Genomic DNA, 20,167 nt, shown 5'->3' with positions numbered 1-20,167 from the left:
ATACATAGGGTGTGAGGTAATGACCCATTAGCAGTCATTCCCTATTCCTTCCTCCTCCAGCGCCTGGCTACCACTAATCTATTGTCTGTTTATATGGATTTGCCTATTCTGGGCATTTTATGTAATCTCTGTGTATCTCTATCCTACTCATACATGTAGGCATGTACTTGGATTCAGGTAATAAAGCATATCAATTCACTTAAAAGACAAAAGTATGGAATATAGAAAAGACGATAGACAATATTGGGAATGTTCGTAGTTGGGTGGGAAGAGGGAAACAACAACTCAGAGAAGTGGTGAGAAAATGCAAGACAAGGGAAAATAAGAGCTGTCATAAGGAAGCAGTGGTCAATAATGAAGACCAGGGACCATCATATTTGTCTATAAGGGGGTAGTTATTTGCCTTGTAAAGTGTGGTTAACAGTGCAGAATGAGGGAAAGAGTAGCTCAAGATTAAGACAGACAGGTTGGCAGGACCTCATAGGCTACGTTTAGAACTTTGGTCTTTGTTTGGAAAGCAATGGGAAATTACAAAAGAGGATAAAGTGGGGCTGGGGTTGTGGCTCAGCAGTAGAGTGCTCGCCTTGCACGTGTAAGGCCCTGGGTTTGAGCTTCAGCACCACATTAAAAAAATAAATTAAATCAAGTTATTGTGTACAACTGTAAAAAAAAATATTTTTTTAAAAGAGGATAAAGTAAAGTCACACAAATTTAAATTTTGAAAATTTAAATGATTCCCCTGGTTGCTGGATGAATAAAAGCTTAGAAGCAAGCAAGAGTAGATATGAGACCAGACAAAAGATTCCTGTAGTACCCAAGATAAAACAAGATAACTTGAACTAGTTGTGGATGTTGGAAGATGAGAAGAAGTAGATGAACTGAAGAAATATTTATAGAAGATAGAATTGACAGATCTTGGTGATAAATTAGAAATGGGAGTAAAGGAGGCATGAAGATGACTTCTGGATATTTGGCTTTGGCAAGTGAGGGGAATGATGGTGCCATTCAATGGCTTAGGGACCACTGGAATTTTATTTCAATTTGCATTAGCTACCCTCATGTCTTGCGTTGCTCAAGATAATTGTTAATCCTCAATAAAGAAATGCATCTCTTCAGTTACTCACCTCAAAGCAACATGGAGTTGCCAATGTGAAATACACATTCCTGCCAGTGAATTTGCTCTGATGATTTTTGGAGGCTCAGATTTGAAATCAGTTATCTCTGTCCTCAACAACTTTACATATTGGCAGTCATGCAAATCGCTAACTGAATTGTAGATATTTTAGAGCACAAATGCCCATCTTTTTAGGCATAGAGTCCCCAAAGTGAATATTGTATATATCAACTTTACTGAGATAAAATTTACATACCATTCAGTTTCCTACTTAAAAGTATACACTTCAATTGTCAGTATATTCAAGGAGTTCTGCCACCATGACTACAATCAATTTCTGAATATTTTCATCACTCCCAAAGGAAATTTTTGTGCCCATTAACTCCTTCCTCACCCCCCCAATACAATCCCCCTCAAGCCCAGGGAAACCACTAATCTAATTTTGGTCTCATGTATCAGTCTATTCTGGAAATTTAAGATTAACCAAGTCAGACAGTATGTGGTCTCTTTTACAGGCATCTTTCACTTAGCATACACACATATACATTTTTTTTTACAGCTGAGGATTGGATTCAGGGTCTCATGCATGCTGGGCAATGTCTCTGCTACTGAGCTAAATCCCTATCCCAGCATAATGTGTTTGGGGTTTACCATGTTATAGTGTATGTCTGAACTTCATTCCTTTTATGTCAAAGGATATACCACTACATAGAAATACCACATTTTATTTATCCATTCATTGATGGATAGACATTTAAGTTGTTTCCATTTTTGGCCATATGAATACATCTGCTATGAATATTTGTATGAGTCTTTATACATATGTTTTCACATTTCTCTTGGGTATATGAATGAGAGTGGAATTTTTTTCTTTCTTTTTTATTGTTTTGGTGATACTAGGGATGGAACCCAGATCCTCATGCATGCTAGTCAAGTGCTCTGCCTCTGAGCTACAACCCACAACTCTTTTATTTTGAGATTAAGTCCACTAGAATTGCCTAGGCTTATGTAGAAATTGGGATCCTCCTGCCTCAGCCTCTGGAGAAGCTGGGATTATAGGTGTGCACCACTGTACCTGGTTTAGAGTAGAATTTGGGGGCTACATGGTAGTTATGTATAACCTTCTGAGGAACCATCAGGCTATTTTTCAAAGTATCTGTACCATTTTACAATAACATAGACACTATGTGAGGGTACCAATTTCTTGTTAACACTTTTTTACTATCTTTTAAATTATAGCTTATATCTTACTGGGTGTTAAGGGATAGTCCATGTTCAATACCATTAGTTGTCAGAGATACACAAATAAAAATCATCTTATATGCTTATTGGCCATTGGATACTTTCTTTGGAGAAATGTTAAATCAAATGCTTTGCTCACTAAAAAAAAAAAATAGTTGTCTTTCAGAGTTGTCAGAATTCCTTTTTGTTTCTTTTATGTGGTACTGGGCATGGAACCCAGGGCCTTTTGCATGCTTAGACAAATACTCTATCATTGAGCCACATCCCAGCCTATAAGAGTTCTTTATATATTCCAATAAAAAAATCTCTTACTACACATATGAGTTCCAAGATTTACTCCCATTCTTTGGGCTGCCTTATTACTTCCTCAATGGTATCCTTTATAGAAAAAAATGTTTTAATTTTGCTGAAACCTAATTGATCTATTTTTTCATTGCTTGTACTCATGGTGCCATATCTAAGAAACAATTGCCTAATCCAAGATCACAGAAGATTTAAGACTATGCTTCTTTCTAAGAGTTTGATTATTTTAGCTCTTACATTTAGGCCTTTGATTTACTCTTCTATATGGTGGGAAGTCAGGGTTCAAATTTCCTTCCTTTCCATGTAACTATCAACTTGTCTGAACACTATTTATTAAAAACACTATTACCAGGCTGAGGTTGTAACTCAGCAGTAGAGTGCTTGCCTAGCACACCTGAGACACTGGGTTCGATTATCAGCATCACATAAGAATAAATAAATAAAATAAAGGTATTGTGTCCATCTATAACTATAAAAAATTTAATAAAAAAACACTATCCCCCCATTGGATGGACTTGACAATTTTATAAAAAATGAACTGACTGGGGCTAGGGTTGTGGCTTAGTGGTAGATGCTTGCCTAGTACATGGGAGGCACTAGGTTCAATCCTCAGCACCACATAAAAATAAATAAATAAAATAAAGGTATTGTGTCCATCTCAACTAAAAATATTTTAAAAATCAACTAACTGCCACTGAGTGTGGTAGCATACACCTGTAATCCCAGTTACTCATGAGGCTGAGGCAGGAGGTTCTTGGTTGAGGCTAGCCTGAGCAATTGATTAAGACCCTATCTCAAAATAAAATATAAAAAATAGGGATATAGCTCAGTTTTAGCATAGTTGCCTAGCACATACAAGGTCCTAGGTTCAATCCCTAGTAACACACACTCACACACACAAATCAATTGACAATAAATTTGAGGGCTGGGGTTGTGGCTCAGTGGTAGAGCACTTGCCTAGCATATGTGAGGAACTGGGTTCAATCCTCAGCACCACATAAAAAATAAATGAATAAAATAAAGTTATAATGTCCATCTACAACTAAAAATATTTTTTAAAAAGAAAATATTAAAAAATAAATTTGAGTGTTTCTGCATTCTTTATTCTATCTCATTGATTTATATGCATATCCTCATGTCAGGATCATACTCTTTTTATGTGTGGTGGAGGGATTATTGGGGGTAGAATCTAGAGGAGCTCTACGACTGAGCTACATGCCCAGCCCTTTTATAAAAAAACTTTGAGATAAGAGTCTCATTAAGTTTCTGAAGCTGGTCTTGGATTTGTGATTCTCCTGCCTCAGCCTCCCAAGTAGCTGGGACTATCTCTTTTTTTTTTAAAGAGAGAGAGAATTTTTTAATATTGATTTTTTCAGTTTTTTGGCAGACACAACATCTTTGTTTGTATGTGGTGCTGAGGATCGAACCCAGGCCACATGCATGCCAGGCAAGGTGCTATTGCTTGAGCCACATCCCCAGCCCCAAGGGACGACTATCTCTTTTAATGATGTCTCTTAAACTCTCTGCCGCTGCTGCTAGCACATCTAGCTGTTAGGTTCCACTAATTGCACCAAGGTTTGCACTGTTTTCAATAATCCCCTGGGGCATATATTGTTCCACACTCTGATCCAATGAGATTCAGGCCACTCTCAAGGGGTAGTTTTTTTGGTCTTGTGTATTAATTTTTTTAAATTAGTACATTATAGTTATAGTTTTTGAGTCAAGTTTTTGTGGTTTGTTCTGACCCCTGTAGGTCACTTTTTAGCTCTTTCCATGATTCTCTCTGGTAATGTAGCTGGGCTATGGGCTAGCTTCTTATTCAAATAGAGCCAATGCCTTCCTCTCATTGCTTACCACCAAAATATTCATTGGTTTCAAGAGCACCCTTTGGCTTGAACCTCTCCACACTGTTTCAAGGAAAGTGAGATCTTTGGGGGAGAAGTTAGAAGCTTTCTGTTCTTATGGATTGGCTTTTCCCTTGGGAGAAATGTCTCAGCTGCTGCTCCAGAGCTTCATGGAGGTGGGGTGTAAATCCTTTTTCCTGACTGGCATCCTTATTTTAAAAACAGGATGCTAGGTAGGGCAGTAGTATCTTCTAGGTTTACCTCTCTGGATGTGGAAACTTTTCCCTATGTGTGAGCTGGGGAAAGGGCAACTGCAGCCAAAATATGCTTAATCTGACTTGCCTTGGGTAGGTATTCTGCCTTATGAGTGGAAAGAGGGTAGAGGAAGGGAGCCCTCATGCTTTTCTTGGCTACACTTTCTAGGAATTTAGCCTTTGTAATGTGATTTTCTTTTACTTTTTTTTTTCATGGTGCTGGGGATTCACCCTGGAGCCTTGAACATTTTCAACAAGCAATCTATCACTATTCTAAATTCCTAGCCCTTTTTTAAAAAACATTTTGAGACACGGTCTTGCTAAGTTGCCAGGCTGGCTTTGAGTTCATGATCCTCCTGCCACAGACTCCTGAGTAGTTAAAATTACAGGTTTGTGCCACCCTGCCTGACTCTAATGTGATTTTTAATTTAAATGTGGATATTTTATCCAAATCTACAGCTTGTTTTAAAACCTTTTGTGGTAGCTTGAGTCATTTATTACTTTATGTAAATGAATATTTTTTCATACTTTTTTGGGTGAAACCTCTTTATCCCATGATTAAAAACAATGTTTTCCTAGCTAGGTACAATGGCACACACCTGTAATCCCAGTGGCTCAGGAGACTGAGGCAGGAGGATCACAAGTTCAAAAGCAGCCTCAGCAACTTAGTGGGGCCCTAGGCAACTTAGCAAGACTTTGTCTCAAAATTAAAAATAAAAAAGGGACTGGGATGTGACTCAGTGGTTAAGTGCCCCTGGGATCAATCCCCAGTACCAAAAAAAAAATAATAATAAAAATTTTAAAAGGCCATCCTCACCTCAGTGATTTAATATATACCCCTTATTGAATACTAAGTTCTCATAGTTATGTGGACATTCTCTTGGGCATTATCTTCTCCTACTAATCTATTTGTGGATGTTTATAATAATATTACATATATATCACTTTATAAACAAATATTTGATAGGGTGTGTACCACCAAGCCAAACAAAAATTTATTGGTTGTTATAGCTCATCTTTTTGTTTTGCAGAAAATTTTAGAATCACTTTATTAAGTTTAATTTAAAAAATCTCACTGAGGGCTGGGTTGTGTCTCAGTGGTAGATACCCACCTAGCACTGGGTTTGATCCTCAGCACCACATAAAAATAAACAAAAATTTTAAAAAATAAATAAAAAATAAAAATAAAGGCATTGTGTTCACCTACAACTAAAAAAAATATTTTAAAAAATCCCATTGAGGGCTATAGCTGTAGCTCAGTGGTAGAGTGCTTGCCACACATGTGTGAGGCACTGGGTTCAATTCTCAGCACCACATAAAAATAAGCAAATAAAGATATCATGTCCATCTTTTAAAAAATCCCAATGAGAATTTTATCTTGATTGAATTTATTGCACTGATTTAGGGAAATTGACTCTATAATATTGAGGTTTCTTATCCAAGATTGTGGATATATTCCCATTTGTTTGAGACCTATGCCTTTTAAATATTTTTTATTAATGCATGATAGTTGTACATAATATTAGGGACCAACACCCTTTTTAAAGCAGAAAAGATCATTGAAAGAGATTGAAAATGATGAAGAGACAGGAAAGTAGTCCAGGAGATAGAAGAGGACTGAATTGATGAATAAGGTTGAGGAAATATGTTTTTGGAAAAGAGAACAGGTGAGTAGATAGGTACAGGGGCAGAGGTTATCATTGAAATATTGGTTAATGAGGAATCTTATACTTTATGTCCTTGATCTTCTGAATTAAAAAGATATGCTGGATATAGGGCACACACCTGTAATCCCAGCTATTCAAGAGGCTGAGGTAGGAGGATTGCAGGTTTGAGGCCAGCCTGGACAACTTAACAAGACCCTGTTCAAAATAAAATAAAAAGGTTTGGGGATGTAGCTCAGCAGTAGAGCGCTTATCTAGATGTGTGAGGTCCTGTGCTTCATCCCCAGCAGTGTGTGCACACACACACAGCATGCGCACATACACACACACACACACACACATGCAGATACAAGAACATCTAATGGAGAATGAGTAAGGTATAAAATTTTTATAAGGATAGATTAGATTTGAATCAGCTACTTGAGTTTTCCAAAAGGTTGACAGAAATGCAAGTTCTTTTTTTGTTTTTTTTTTTTTTTTTGGTACTGGGGATTGAACCCAGGGGTGTATAACCACTGAGCCATATCTCTAGCCCTTTTGTATTTTATTTTGAGACAGGATCTCTCCAAGTTGCTCAGAACCTCACTAAATTGCTGAGGCTGGTTTTGGAGCTTGGATCCTCCTGCCCCAGCCTCCCAAGCCATTGGGATTACAGATGTAAGACACCAAGCCCAGCAAGGAATGCAAGTATTTTGGAAGAGCAATGAGAATCCATTGAAAGCTTAACAACATGAATCTGTACTGGGCTAGATCCGAATGGTTCTGTGTTTTTCTTCTTTAGTTATTGTGCTGTTCAAGACTAGGGGCAGAAGAACTGATGGTGTTTGGTCACTAGATTTGAAAAAAAGAAAGAAAGACCAGGTATAACTAAAAAAAAAAAAAAAAGAGTAGGGGTGGGGGAAGGGGGAAAGAGAGAGGTAAAGTGTGTAATCAGATTGGATTGTATGAGAGTGAGAAGAGTTATTTGAGATCCAAATGAGAGCCAATAGTATATATGGGGGAAGTGAGAGAGAGAGTATGGTCAGTAGAAAAACTCTGAGGTAAAAAATGAAGGTGAATCCATGTGTGGTGGTGCATGCCTGTAATCCCAGTGGTTCAGGAGGCTGAGACAGGAGGATCACAACTTCAAAGCCAAGTTCAGCAATTTAGCAAGTCCCTAAGCAATTTAGCAAGATCCTGTCTCAAAATAAAATTATATAAAGGGCTGGGGATGTGGCTCAATGGTTAAGTGCCCCTGGGTTGAATTCCTGGTACCAAAAAAAAAAAAAAAAAAAAAGAAAGAAACTACAAGGTGGAATAATTGCTAAGGTGGATGCCAAAGTCCCTTAGGATAAAAAAATAATGATGAAATTTCCAAGGAAGGAAAGAAAATGTGCCCATGATGTTCCAGTCCATGACAACACTGGTAATTAAGAGAGAGAAGACAGATTTTAAGTGAAGAGAGAAGTGGAAGACAGGTGTGATATAAACAAAATACACAGTGATACTGAGAGCAAAGCTCCAGGTAATTGAGTCTCTTCTGCTGAGAAAAAAAGGAGTGGTAGTGAGGGACATGTTTTCTTGAGGGAAGATCCTGCTTCAATCTGAGGGAAGCATGGAGAGGAGAAGATGAAGGCTGATGATTAAGAGAATATTAAGTACTGTCTGGAAAATCCCTGTCTTGTTTTTTGGGTTGGATGAAGTTAAGGATAGTCTCAAGATCAGGGAAATATGGAGTTGTGTTTTGGGGAGATACATTTGATGAGGATGCAAAGGAAAAACTGATGAAGAAAGAGCAAAAGAGCAATGAGGAAACTAACTATAGAAATCTAGAAGAAACACAATATCAAAGTCTGAATCAAAGATGCCTTTGCATGAGCCTCAATTCCAGCCTCAGGGAGATGTGAGGCTTGGAGGAAGTAAGATTTAGATGAAAGAGAAGATTTAAATGAGATCCAGGGGCTCATAACATAACAAAAAAATGTCTATGTCTCAATAAAAATTACTCATTACACTAAGAACTGGCAAGATCTCAAATTAAATTAAAAAGACAAACAATTAATACTAAAATGAGAGGAAAGAAATGTTATAGGATCTGACAAAGATTTTTTTCCATCACTTTTATAAATGGTAAAATACACATAACATAATGTTTACCACCTTAAACTATTTTTTTTGTACTAGAAATTGAACCCAAGGGTACTCTACCACTGAGCTATATCTCCAACTCTTTTATTTTTGAGATAGGGTCTCGCTGAGTTGATTAGGGCCTTGCTAAGTTGCTGAGGCTGGCTTTGAACTTGCAATCCTTCTGCCTCAGCCTCCTGAATTTGTTGTGATTATAGGTGTGTACCATCACACCCAGCTTAAATATTTTTTGGGAGGGGGATACCAGGGATTGAACCCAGTGGTCCCAGTGGTGCTTAACCACTGAACCATATCCCAGCCCTGTTTTATATTTTATTTAGAGACAGGGTCTTGCTGAGTTGCTTAGGACCTTGCTAAGTTGCTAAGCCTGGCTTTGAACACATGATCCTTCTGACTGAGCCTCCCAAGCTGCTGGGATTACAAGCATGCAGTACTGTGACTGGCTTAAGTCATTTTTAAGTGTATAGTTCATAATCATGCTGTTATGCGACTATCACCAACATCCATCCATCCATCCATCCATCCATCCATCCATCCATCCATCCACAGAACTGGAATCTTGCAAAATGTAACTCTGTACTTATTAAAAATACCCCTTCTCAGTCCCTAGCAACCACCACTCTATTTTTCCATCTCCATGAATTTAACCACTTGGTATTTCACATAAGTGGAATCATACAGTATTTGTCCTTTTGTGACACCAACTTGATGAATCTTTTAGAGAATTATGCTGAGTGGAAAAAGCCAATCTCAAAAGGTTTTGTATTGTACTATTCCAAATCTCAAGATATACTTTATGATTCTATTTATATAACATTCAAGAAATGACATGATTATGGAAACTGGTAACAGATTAGTGGTTGCCAGGATTTAAGGAAAGGCTTGGAGTGGGGAGCGGTTATAGCAAGGCAACATGAAGAATCACTGTGGTGATGAAAATGTTCTGTGTCTTGACTATAACAATGCCGCCATCCTTGTTGTGATATTGTACAACAGAGTTTTGTTAAGATGCTACCATTGGGGGAAGCTGCGTAAAGAGTACACAAAATCTGGGGCTGCAATTGTAAGTCAGTGGTAGAGCACTTGCCTAGCATGGGTGAGGCACTGGATTTGATCCTCAGCACCACATGAAAATAAATAAAGGCATAAAAAAGAGTGCACAGAACCTCTGTTATTTCTTATAATTGCATGTGAATCTATAATTATTTCAGAATAACAATTTAATTTTAAAAAGCCGAACAACCTACTACCTTTTAAAAATAATCTAGAATATGAACCTACTGAAGAGTACGTAGGACTGCATGCTTAAATGTGTGTGACCCGCCCCAGGCTTTTTCATTGGCAGTAGCTTCTCAATATCAATCTGAGCCTCTCCTTTGAAATAAAATTTCCTAGCAAGAACTGGTAAAGGTGTGTGTTCTATTAGAAAGAGCCCTATAATCGAGGAACAATGGGCTGGATATTTATGTCCCTCCATTCATATGTTAAAATTCTACTTCAAGGTAATGGTATTAGTAGGTTGGGCCAATGAAAGGTGATAAGGTAGTGAAGGGTGCAGTGATCATTCATTAGTGATCATTCTTTACCCTTTCTACAAGATGAGGTTATAATGAGAATATGGCCCATCTATGAGGAAGCAGGCTCTTACTGGAGACCAAATCAGTGGACTTTCTAGCCTCCAGAATTGGGATAGTAAATTTCTGTTGTTTATATGTCATCCAGTCTATGGTATTTTGTTAGAGTACCTCCATCTAAGATATGAAGTCAGAAGACCTGGGTTCTATTCCTAACTCTTATTCATCAGCCATAAATGACCTTAGCCAAATGATAACCTGACTTTTATGAATCTTAAAATTTTCCTCATTTGTAAATTAAGGATAATAGCAGCACTATCTACTTTATAGAATTGCTGTGGGGGGTTATATGAGATAATGGATGTAAGAGTGCTTTATAAACTGTAATGCATGACACTGTGAGATGGGAGGATTTATGTTTATGTAATAGGCATTCTACCAGTGTATGGAGGCACTTGATAAAGGTTATCTGCTCAATAAATTATTAATGCATGACTAGTCATTTAAAAAGTCAACTAAACAAAAGCAGAATTTTCTCTGCAGCATTTAAAACAAAGGAGATGCATAGCACATTCAATCATACAGGAGAAAGCAACATGCAAAGGTAAAGAGCCAAGAAGGTTATTAAATTAATCTCTATTAAAAAGCTAACTATCCAGTCATGTTTCAAGGCATGAACAATAATAGATAGGAAACTCATCAGAAAAATAGAAAACAGTAATAAGCTTAGCCAACCTGAGTCAGAGAACTTGCATCTGTAATAAGACTGAATAAAAGTGGCAAAACCAAAATGCTTAGAGAATTTTTGGCCTTACATAGAGACTATGTAAATTAATCAATGTGGAGTTAAAGCACAATCTAATTTTAATTTTTATTAGTTACTATGGCAAACACACTGGAAGGTCCAAATGAAGTTCATGGCTTAGCAATGGAATTTTCTCTTTGTCCCAAAAGATAGTAAAAATTTTTAAAAAGTTTCAATAGTGAAGTTAAAAAAAAAACTTAAATTCACAAGACCATAATTACACAGCTCCAGGAAAATTTTAGTCTTCTTTAGTCAGTGCGAATTTGTACCAGGTTTTCAACATGCTATACTATTCCACCATCTGTTGTGATTTGCAGGTATTTACTTGTATATGAAGAACAGTTGAGCCCAGAGCACTCAATATCCTTAGATATTAACATGGATACAAATAATGACTTTCTGACTTTAATCTAACCTTCTTTTAATGTTTTATAGCTCCCTTATAATAACAGTACCACCTTACATGTCAAATTAAAGTTTACAACACATATAGTATTTCCATTGATCCTTACAACTCTAGTGTGGGACAGTGAGAGTAGGTACTATTTCCATTTTACAAGTGAGAAAACTCAAGTCCAACAAGAGAGGAATATACCCATTATGCAAAACTAAACAAAACCCTGGTTAGACCCCTACCTCACACCATAAACAAAAATTAACTCAAAATATATCATAGAGCTATACTTAAAGGATAAAAATATAAATACAACAACACATAAGAGAAAATATTCACAAACTTGGGTTAGGCAAGGATTTCTTAGCGTGACCAAAACCACTATCTATAAGAGAGAAAAATAGATACGTTAGACTTCATTAAAATTCAAAACTTTTGCTTTGCAAATGATACCATTAACAAAATGAAGAGATTGAGAGAAAATATTTACAAATCATATATCCTATAAAGGACTTGTATCTAGTCTATGTTAGAACTCTTGCAATTCAATAAAAAGATGACCTAGTTTTAAAAGCAGGGAAATAATTAGACATTTTTCCAAAGGAAAAAAAAAGATCAATAAGTACATGAAAAATATGACCAACATCATTAGCCAACAAAAAACTATAAGTCAAACCACAATGAACTACCACTCCACACCCACTAGGATGGCTATAATAATAAAAGAGGGGAAATAACAATGCTGGTGAAGATATAAGGAAATTATAACATTCATTTGCTGCTAGTGGGAATGTAAAATGGTGCCACCACTTTGGGAAACTGATTACAGCTCCTTGAGAAGTTAAACAGTGACCCCAGAAATTTTACTTCTAGGTATATAGCAAAGATAATTGAAATCATATGCTACACAAAGACTTGTATATGAATTAATAGCAGAAGCATTCATAATAGCCAAAAATTGGAAACAACTTCAATGTCTATCAATGAATAAATGGATAGAAAACATGTAGTATAACCATTCAACAGAATATCATTCAACCAAAGAAAAAGGAATGAAATACTTATAATGCTGCAACATGGATGAACCTCAAAAATATAATACTAAGTGAAAGAAGTCAGACACAAGAGGCCACATATTGTATGATTCTATTCATGTGAAACATCCAGAAAAATCTAGAGAGATAGAAAACAGTTCTGTGGTTTTCTGGGTTGCAAGTAGAAGCAGGGACTGCAAGTGGGCAAGAAACTTTGGGGGGGGGGGTAATAGAAATGTTCTAAAGCTGAACTGTGATGATAGTTGTGCAACTCTAAAATATACTGACTTGCACATATTCAATGGGTGAATTTTATGATATGTATATTATACTCAGTAAAGCTAGTTTTAAAAAAGCACTAAAGAAACCTGCACTGAAAAAGTAAAAGAAATCAGCAGAGAGGGACTAAGAAGTACAGGTATTTCTTATTTCTTCTACTGCCTCTGAGAAATGATGAGAATAATATTTTCACAAAGTCACCATCATCACAGGGGAAGTAACAATTCTACCAGGCTTTGAAAATACAAAGTAGTTCAAGATGGCCAATGGTGCTGATATTTTGACTTAATTCATAATATGCTTGTATTAGAAAATTTGTGCTTTTAACTACTTATATTTCAAAATCCCAGAGAAATTTTGTAGTTCATAACCATATTACAATGTGAATTTGCCTTAAATTCATATCAAAAGCATGATTCTGTATTGTTTCTAATATACAAGATAGTTCAGTTCTTTAAAATTAGCTCAAAGTTTAATATTAGCTGGAAGTTTGACTTACAGTGTGGCTAATAAGGCTCAGAACATCTTCAAAATATCCCCAAACTTCTTCCATGGGACAGAGCTCTGCACTTGATGTCCCATCTGGCACTGAAAGGTTAATCAAGATGTGCATACATTTGCTGAAAATCAAAAAGAGAAAACTCATCCCATAAGGAAAGAAATCATTGGCTTCAATGGCTAAGATAAGTAAAATCTGGATCTCATCCCAGACTAAAAGCTTCAAAACACTTCTGTTCTTCCCTTGGTTTTATCTGGCCTCCAACCTCAGAAGACAGATTTTTGAAGCTGTAAAAGGGGTTGACCAATCTTTTCTTTTATCACACCTATGGCTGTCTTTCACTCTTTTTTAGTTTCTAGCACAAAGGAGTAGCAGTTTATTATATTTCATGAGCTGGTTCAATTTATAGGCATTTAAAAGCATCTTGTTACTTCCTCAAATGGGCAAGGGAATTGGGATTTAAATTGGGAAATAATTCCAAGAAAACGGTCTCTTATGTCTTAGAACAGAAAGACTGTAACGAAGTTTTCCAGAGGAAAAAAAATCACACATGTCTATTTTTCCTCATGTCTAGACACAGAAAACAAAAAACTCTCCAGTAAATAATATTTCATACAACACTTACTGGTGCTTAAAAAGTGCTTAGAAAAAAATCTGAGGCAAATATTTTTCTGAGGCAAGTATTTTTCTGTACTATTGGTTGGTTTGTTTTTGTGGTCCTGGGGATCAAACCCAGGGTCTCAAACATGGTAGGCAAGTACACTGCCATTGAGCTATATTCTCAACTCTACCTTTCTGTTTATTTTGAATATCTAGTAATGAAACAAAGGAAAGAAGGTGCCAGGTATGGTGGTGCATGCCTGTAATCCCAACAACTTGGGAGGCTGAGGTAGGAGGATCAAGAGTTCAAAGCCAGCCTCAACAATTTAGCAAGACTCTAAGCAACTCAGTGAGACCCTAATAAATAAAATAAAATAAAACATAAAAAAGGGCTGGGATATGTGACTCATCTTTCAAGTGCCCCTGGTTTGATTCCCAGTATACTCCCCTAAAAAAAGAAAGGAAGGTACTTAGTAGTTTTATTATATACATATAGTCAAGTAAATTACTTTTTTCCCTCTTGCTCTCCTTAGAGAAAATCCGACTCTTTGACCTAAACAATTCTTGGTCTGTAATACAACCCTCAGTATGGAGCTATTCATGGGAGGGACCCCTTCCCCCATCATCTTTTAAGTTGAACCAGTTGATTATAATTGATTATTTATGGGGCATCCACTATAGTTCTTTTGACTATTAAAAATCCTGGATTGGGTGTTGAATTACATTTACTAACCTGTATTTTAAAACATCAATCGATTCTTTCTTTTTGTAGAGCAATAAAGCCTTTTTCAAGGCCTTGAGAGCGATAGAAGGATAGTATGCAGGCGTTTCCAAGGCTAATACTATAGGGAGGGAAGAAAAAAGGTTGAGAACACCATAATCTTATCCATCACAGTTTTCACCCCAGGCTACAACTTGCTTTCTCTAATGAAACTAGCCTGAAGTAGATTAAACACACACACACACACACACACACACACACAATGAAGATGAATTTTATAAAATGATGAATCCACAGATGCTTTTAGAGGTAGCTTCTTCTTTCTAGGCAGAGTAGCATGGTAGAATTGTCAGGTTACATCCTTTCTTCAACAAACATCAACAGAAAACCTATTGTTTCTGTGGCCCTGCATACAGTCATATAGGTAAAGCAACAATTTTATGAACCACAGTCAAAGAAAGGCACACCAAGAAAGAAACAGAAAGCAAATCAGTAAAAGAACACAAATCAAAAACAGATTTAATATTTTTATATACTGCTTCTTGCCAGGTACTAAAAATAGGAATCTAGAGTGAATATCAGACGTATTAATTCTAAAACTTCCAGATGCATTTTCCAGATGCCTCTAGAATTGGAGTTCCATTATACAAGGTCATTATCACATGTTCATAAAAATATATATCATTTGTTCCATGGCTGTAGGAATTCTGTCTTGGCAAGACCAAGGAAAGGTAAATGTGACCGTTGTGTACTTCAGTGTACCTAATAGTGTTAGAGGTAACCTACACTCAAGTCCCTGATACAAAGGGAAGAAAATTAGGCCATTTCGTGCAGTCCACTCTCCAAAAGCCCCCGAGTCCCTAAATCCCACCTGTATTTCAACTACAAATGTGAGTGTGGCAGTTGTGTTAAAAATTTTCCAATATTTCTCTGACATTTCAATAAACAGTTACGATTGTGTCACCTTCAATCAGTGAAGCAGTCAATTATCATTTCAAGCTAGCTGTGATAAAGTGACTTTCTGAAGTTTGAGCTTCCCTATTATGTAGTTACATAATTAAATTCCACACATAGAATAAATTTGAGCACCTATCATGAGCAATGCAGTTCCCTAGGGGTTTATAAGTGCAATAAATATACATAATTATTTTTCATGAACCTAAGGAGATAAATTGTATGAATGATTGTAATACAAAATAGTTTAAGAATGCCATTAGAGAGGGAGAAAAAATGTTTCCCACCTGGAGGTAAGAAAGATGAGTAAAGAGAGAAAAGAAAATAGTAAGATCTAAATGGGCACTAGGCTTACAAAAGAATAAATATAGCTCTTACATGCGATTGTTTCAAATGTTTTACTTTCTAAATGAGGCAGTTCCCACACCGATTCCAGGAAGCTGTCCAGTGATGGATCTTTCATTTTGGCTTTAACTTCAAACTCATATAACAGAAGCAATGTTTCACATGGATCTTGTGAGAAGTCCCCTAAGAAGGAGGCAAAAAAGCAACATTCTCTGTGATTCCATCTCATTATTCTCTCCTATTCTAATCTCTCTAAATAGGTAGGTTTTCCCATTCAGGAAAATTAATTTTGCTTACAATTTGAAAGTTATTTCAGGCACTGTAGACAGATTTTTAATTTTTTTTCTTTATGGTACTGGGGACTGAACCCAGGGATGCTTTACCACTGAACTACATCCACGGCCCTTTTTACTATTTTTTTTTTTTAATTTTTATTGTTGGTTGTTCAAAACATTACATAGTTCTTGACATATCATATTTCACACTTTGATTCAAGTGGGTTATGAACTCCCATTTTTACCCCGTATACAGATTGCAGAATCACATCGGTTACACATCCACTGATTTACATATTGCCATACTAGTGTCTGTTGTATTCTGCTGCCTTTCCTATCCTCTGCTATCCCCCCTCCCCTCCCCTCCCATCTTCTCTCTCTACCCCATCTACTGTAATTCATTTCTCCCTCTTGTTTTTTTTTCCCTTTCCCCTCACTTTCTCTTGTATGTAATTTTGTATACCCCTGAGGGTCTCCTTCGATTTCCATGCAATTTCCCTTCTCTCTCCCTTTCCCTCCCACCTCTTATTCCTGCTTAATGTTAATCTTCTTCTCATGCTCTTCCTCCCTACTCTGTTCTTAGTTACTCTCCTTATATCAAAGAAGACATTTGGCATTTGTTTTTTAGGGATTGGCTAGCTTCACTTAGCATAATCTGCTCTAATGCCATCCATTTCCCTGCAAATTCTATGATTTTGTCATTTTTTTAATGCAGAGTAATACTCCATTGTGTATAAATGCCACATTTTTTTTTTTATCCATTCGTCTATTGAAGGGCATCTAGGTTGGTTCCACAGTCTTGCTATTGTGAATTGTGCTGCTATGAACATCGATGTAGCAGTGTCCCTGTAGTATGCTCTTTTTAGGTCTTTAGGGAATAGACCGAGAAGGGGAATAGCTGGGTCAAATGGTGGTTCCATTCCCAGCTTTCCAAGAAATCTCCATACTGCTTTCCAAATTGGCCACACCAATTTGCAGCCCCACCAGCAATGTACAAGTGTATCCTTTTCCCCACATCCTCGCCAGCACTTGTTGTTGTTTGACTTCCTAATGGCTGCCAATCTTACTGGAGTGAGATGGTATCTTAGGGTGGTTTTGATTTGCATTTCTCTGACTGCTAGAGATGGTGAGCATTTTTTCATGTACTTGTTGATTGATTTTATGTCCTCCTCTGGCAAGAGAAAGGGATTCAGTTTCATTTTGTTGCATATGGATTTCCAGTTTTCCCAGCACCATTTGTTGAAGATGCTATCCTTCCTCCATTGCATGCTTTTAGCCCCTTTATCAAATATAAGAGAGTTGTAATTTTGTGGATTGGTTTCTGTGTCCTCTATTCTGTACCATTGGTCCACCCGCCTGTTTTGGTACCAGTACCATGCTGTTTTTGTTACTATTGTTCTGTAGTGTAGTTTGAAGTCTGGTATCGCTATACCACCTACTATTTTGTTTTGAGACAGGGTCTAAGTTGCCCAGGCTGGCATTGAACTTGTGATCCTCCTGCTTCAGTCTCCCAAGTAGCTGGGAATACAGGCGCACACCACTACACTCAGCCATGGAGGGACTGAAAAAAACCTTTTTATTGGTGAATCATAATTATACAAAATAATGAAATTCATTATGCCATATTCATACATGCACATAATTTGATTATCTCATTCCTCATTGTACCTTCCCTTTCCCTCCCATTCTCCTCCCTCCTGCTTCTACTTGTTCTACACTACTGATCTCCCTTCTTTTATTGATACTTTAATTGGTGCATATATGTTTATGTATATGTTTGAATATGTGTGTGTTTATGTGTGTGTGTGTGTGTGTGTGTGTGTGTGTGTGTGTGTATATATATATATAATTCACTGTGGTATATTTGTACATAGACAGCAAAATCTGGTAATTTCATTTGCCAGTACTTCCCTATACCCTCCCCCTCTTTCCTCCCTCAATCCCTTTCCTCCCCTACTTCTATTTTGTGAGATTTCCCCTCCTTTTTAAATATCTGACCCCCCTTTATATATCTTCCACACATGAAAGAACTTTCAACCCTTGACTTTCTGAGTCTGTCTTATTTCACTTAGCATGATGTTCTCCAATCCATCTACTTACCTGCAAATGACATAAATTTATTCTTTTTTAAGGCTGAGTAAAACTCCACTGTGTGTATATACTACATTTTCTTTATCCATTCATCTGTTGATGAACACCACTACTTTTAGCACTAACACTGCCTGTGTTTTCTGAAACATCTACCATGATGCTGCTAACTAGCCTGAAATCCTGCTGTTATTGTTAAAGTTCTAATTAAAATCCAATGATTCCCTTCCTCCTGTGAACTTGTAAGGTCCATGCTCACTCTCAAGGCTGAATTAAACAGAAGATTCAGTGTGGCATAAACTAATAGTGGTTTTATGTTAAGCAAAGTGGAAGAGAGTTTCTAAGTTGTTTAATTTAGTCAGTCAACAGTATTTTTGCGGTATCACCCATGGGAAGAATCTATGTCAGATGGCATAAATCATACTATGTGAGACAGTTTTCATTCATCTTTGGTAGAGTGAATGTTAAAAAAAAATTGAGGTATAGTATACATACAATAAACTGAACAAAGTGCTCTAATCTTCAACATACAGCTCGATGAACACAGATTTAAACCCATGTAATTAGTACCCAGATCATGCTAAAGAACAACTTCCAATGCTTCAGAAGGTTCCCTTGATTTTTATTGCTTATTCTTGAACTTCACTGCTAATACATAGAAATATAATTAACTCTTGAGTATTAACCTTGTGTCCTAATCTTGATAAACTCATGTATTAGTTCTAGGAACCTTTTAATTAGATTCTTTGGGATTTTCTATATAAACAATCATGTTATCTACAAATAGAGTCTCTCTTTTTTTTTTTTTCCTCTTCTATCCTTCATTGTATTGCTTATCTATTGCACTGACTGGGACACTTAGGATAATGTTGAAAGGATAACTTAACAGTAGACAACCTTGACTTAAGTTAATAGTAGACAACCTTGACTAGGGGGTAAGTATTCACTCCTTCATTGTTATGTAGGTTTTGTTTTTTGTAGATGGTCTTTAGTAAGCTGAGGAACTTCCCTTCTGTTCCTAAGTCAGCTAAGACTTTTCATCATAAAAAAAAATTTAAAAATTGAATTTTGTCAAATATTTTTTCATTTCTGTTGATTTTATATTTTACTTCTTTAATCTGTTAAACTGATGAATTCATTGAGTTAACAATGTTGAACCTGGGATAAACATAACTTGGTTATGATGTATTACACTTATCATGTTACTAAATTCAATGTGCTGATAATTTGTTGAATATTTTGCCATCTATTTTATGAGAGATGTTTCTTACATTGTCTTTGTTTAGCTTTGTTTCAAAAAATGAAATAGTAGTTGTGCCCTCTGTGTGTGTGTGCACGTGTGCGTGTCTGTGCACACAAATGCATGCATATGGTGCACAGTACTGGGGATTAAACACAGGGCCTTGTGGATACTAGGCAAGTACTCTACAACTCAGCTATATACCCAACTCATGTCCTTCTCTTTTTTCTGGAAGTTTGTACAAATAAAAACCAGTATTACATCTTCTTTAGTTGTTTGGTAGAATTATTCTCTAGTCTTTTTGTTGGAAGATTATCAATTTAATTAACTTAACAAGTATAAGACTGTATCTATAGCATCGTGTGGGAGCTTTGGTAGCTTGTGACTTAAATAATTTGTCAATTTCATTTAAGACTTCAAATTCATGTGCATAAAGTTGTCCATAATGTTCCCTTTTTAGTCTTTTAAATATCTGTAGAATCTCTAGTGATGGCTCCTGATATTTTTTTGTCATAATCTGCCTGGATAGAGGTTTATCAATGGCATTGATTTTCTGAAAAGACAAACACACACAAATAGCTTTTAGCTTCATTGATTGTGTTCATTGTTTTCTGTTTTACATTTTATTGATTTGTGCCCTTGTCTTTGTTATTTATTTTCTTCTTGATTTGTTAAATTTTGGGATCACACCCAAGGCCTTGCACATGCTAGGCCCCAATACTTTATATGTTTTAATTAAAAAGCATCAAATTTATTTCAGAATCTATTTTCATTTTTGAATTAGATATTTTGGACAGTTATCATATCTTAA

General features: G+C 36.4%; 1 protein-coding gene across 2 annotated transcripts in view; it reads right to left on the bottom strand.

Annotated features, from left to right (window-relative positions):
- Positions 1–20,167, bottom strand: part of Tex11 (testis expressed 11) — a 285,555-nt gene that overhangs the window by 4,872 nt on the left and 260,516 nt on the right. For both annotated transcript variants that reach the window (XM_077106381.1, XM_077106382.1), the window contains 3 exons: positions 15,787–15,936; positions 14,467–14,575; positions 13,134–13,254 (listed from right to left, as the gene is read on the bottom strand). In XM_077106381.1, the coding sequence (XP_076962496.1) occupies positions 13,134–13,254; positions 14,467–14,575; positions 15,787–15,936 (380 nt within the window). The remainder of the gene's footprint in view (positions 1–13,133; positions 13,255–14,466; positions 14,576–15,786; positions 15,937–20,167) is intronic.

This window comes from Callospermophilus lateralis, chromosome X, assembly GCF_048772815.1.
Source record: "Callospermophilus lateralis isolate mCalLat2 chromosome X, mCalLat2.hap1, whole genome shotgun sequence".
Taxonomy (NCBI): domain Eukaryota; kingdom Metazoa; phylum Chordata; class Mammalia; order Rodentia; family Sciuridae; genus Callospermophilus; species Callospermophilus lateralis.
Note: the sequence above shows the minus strand (reverse complement) of the source record. Positions and strands in the feature narration are given on the sequence as shown.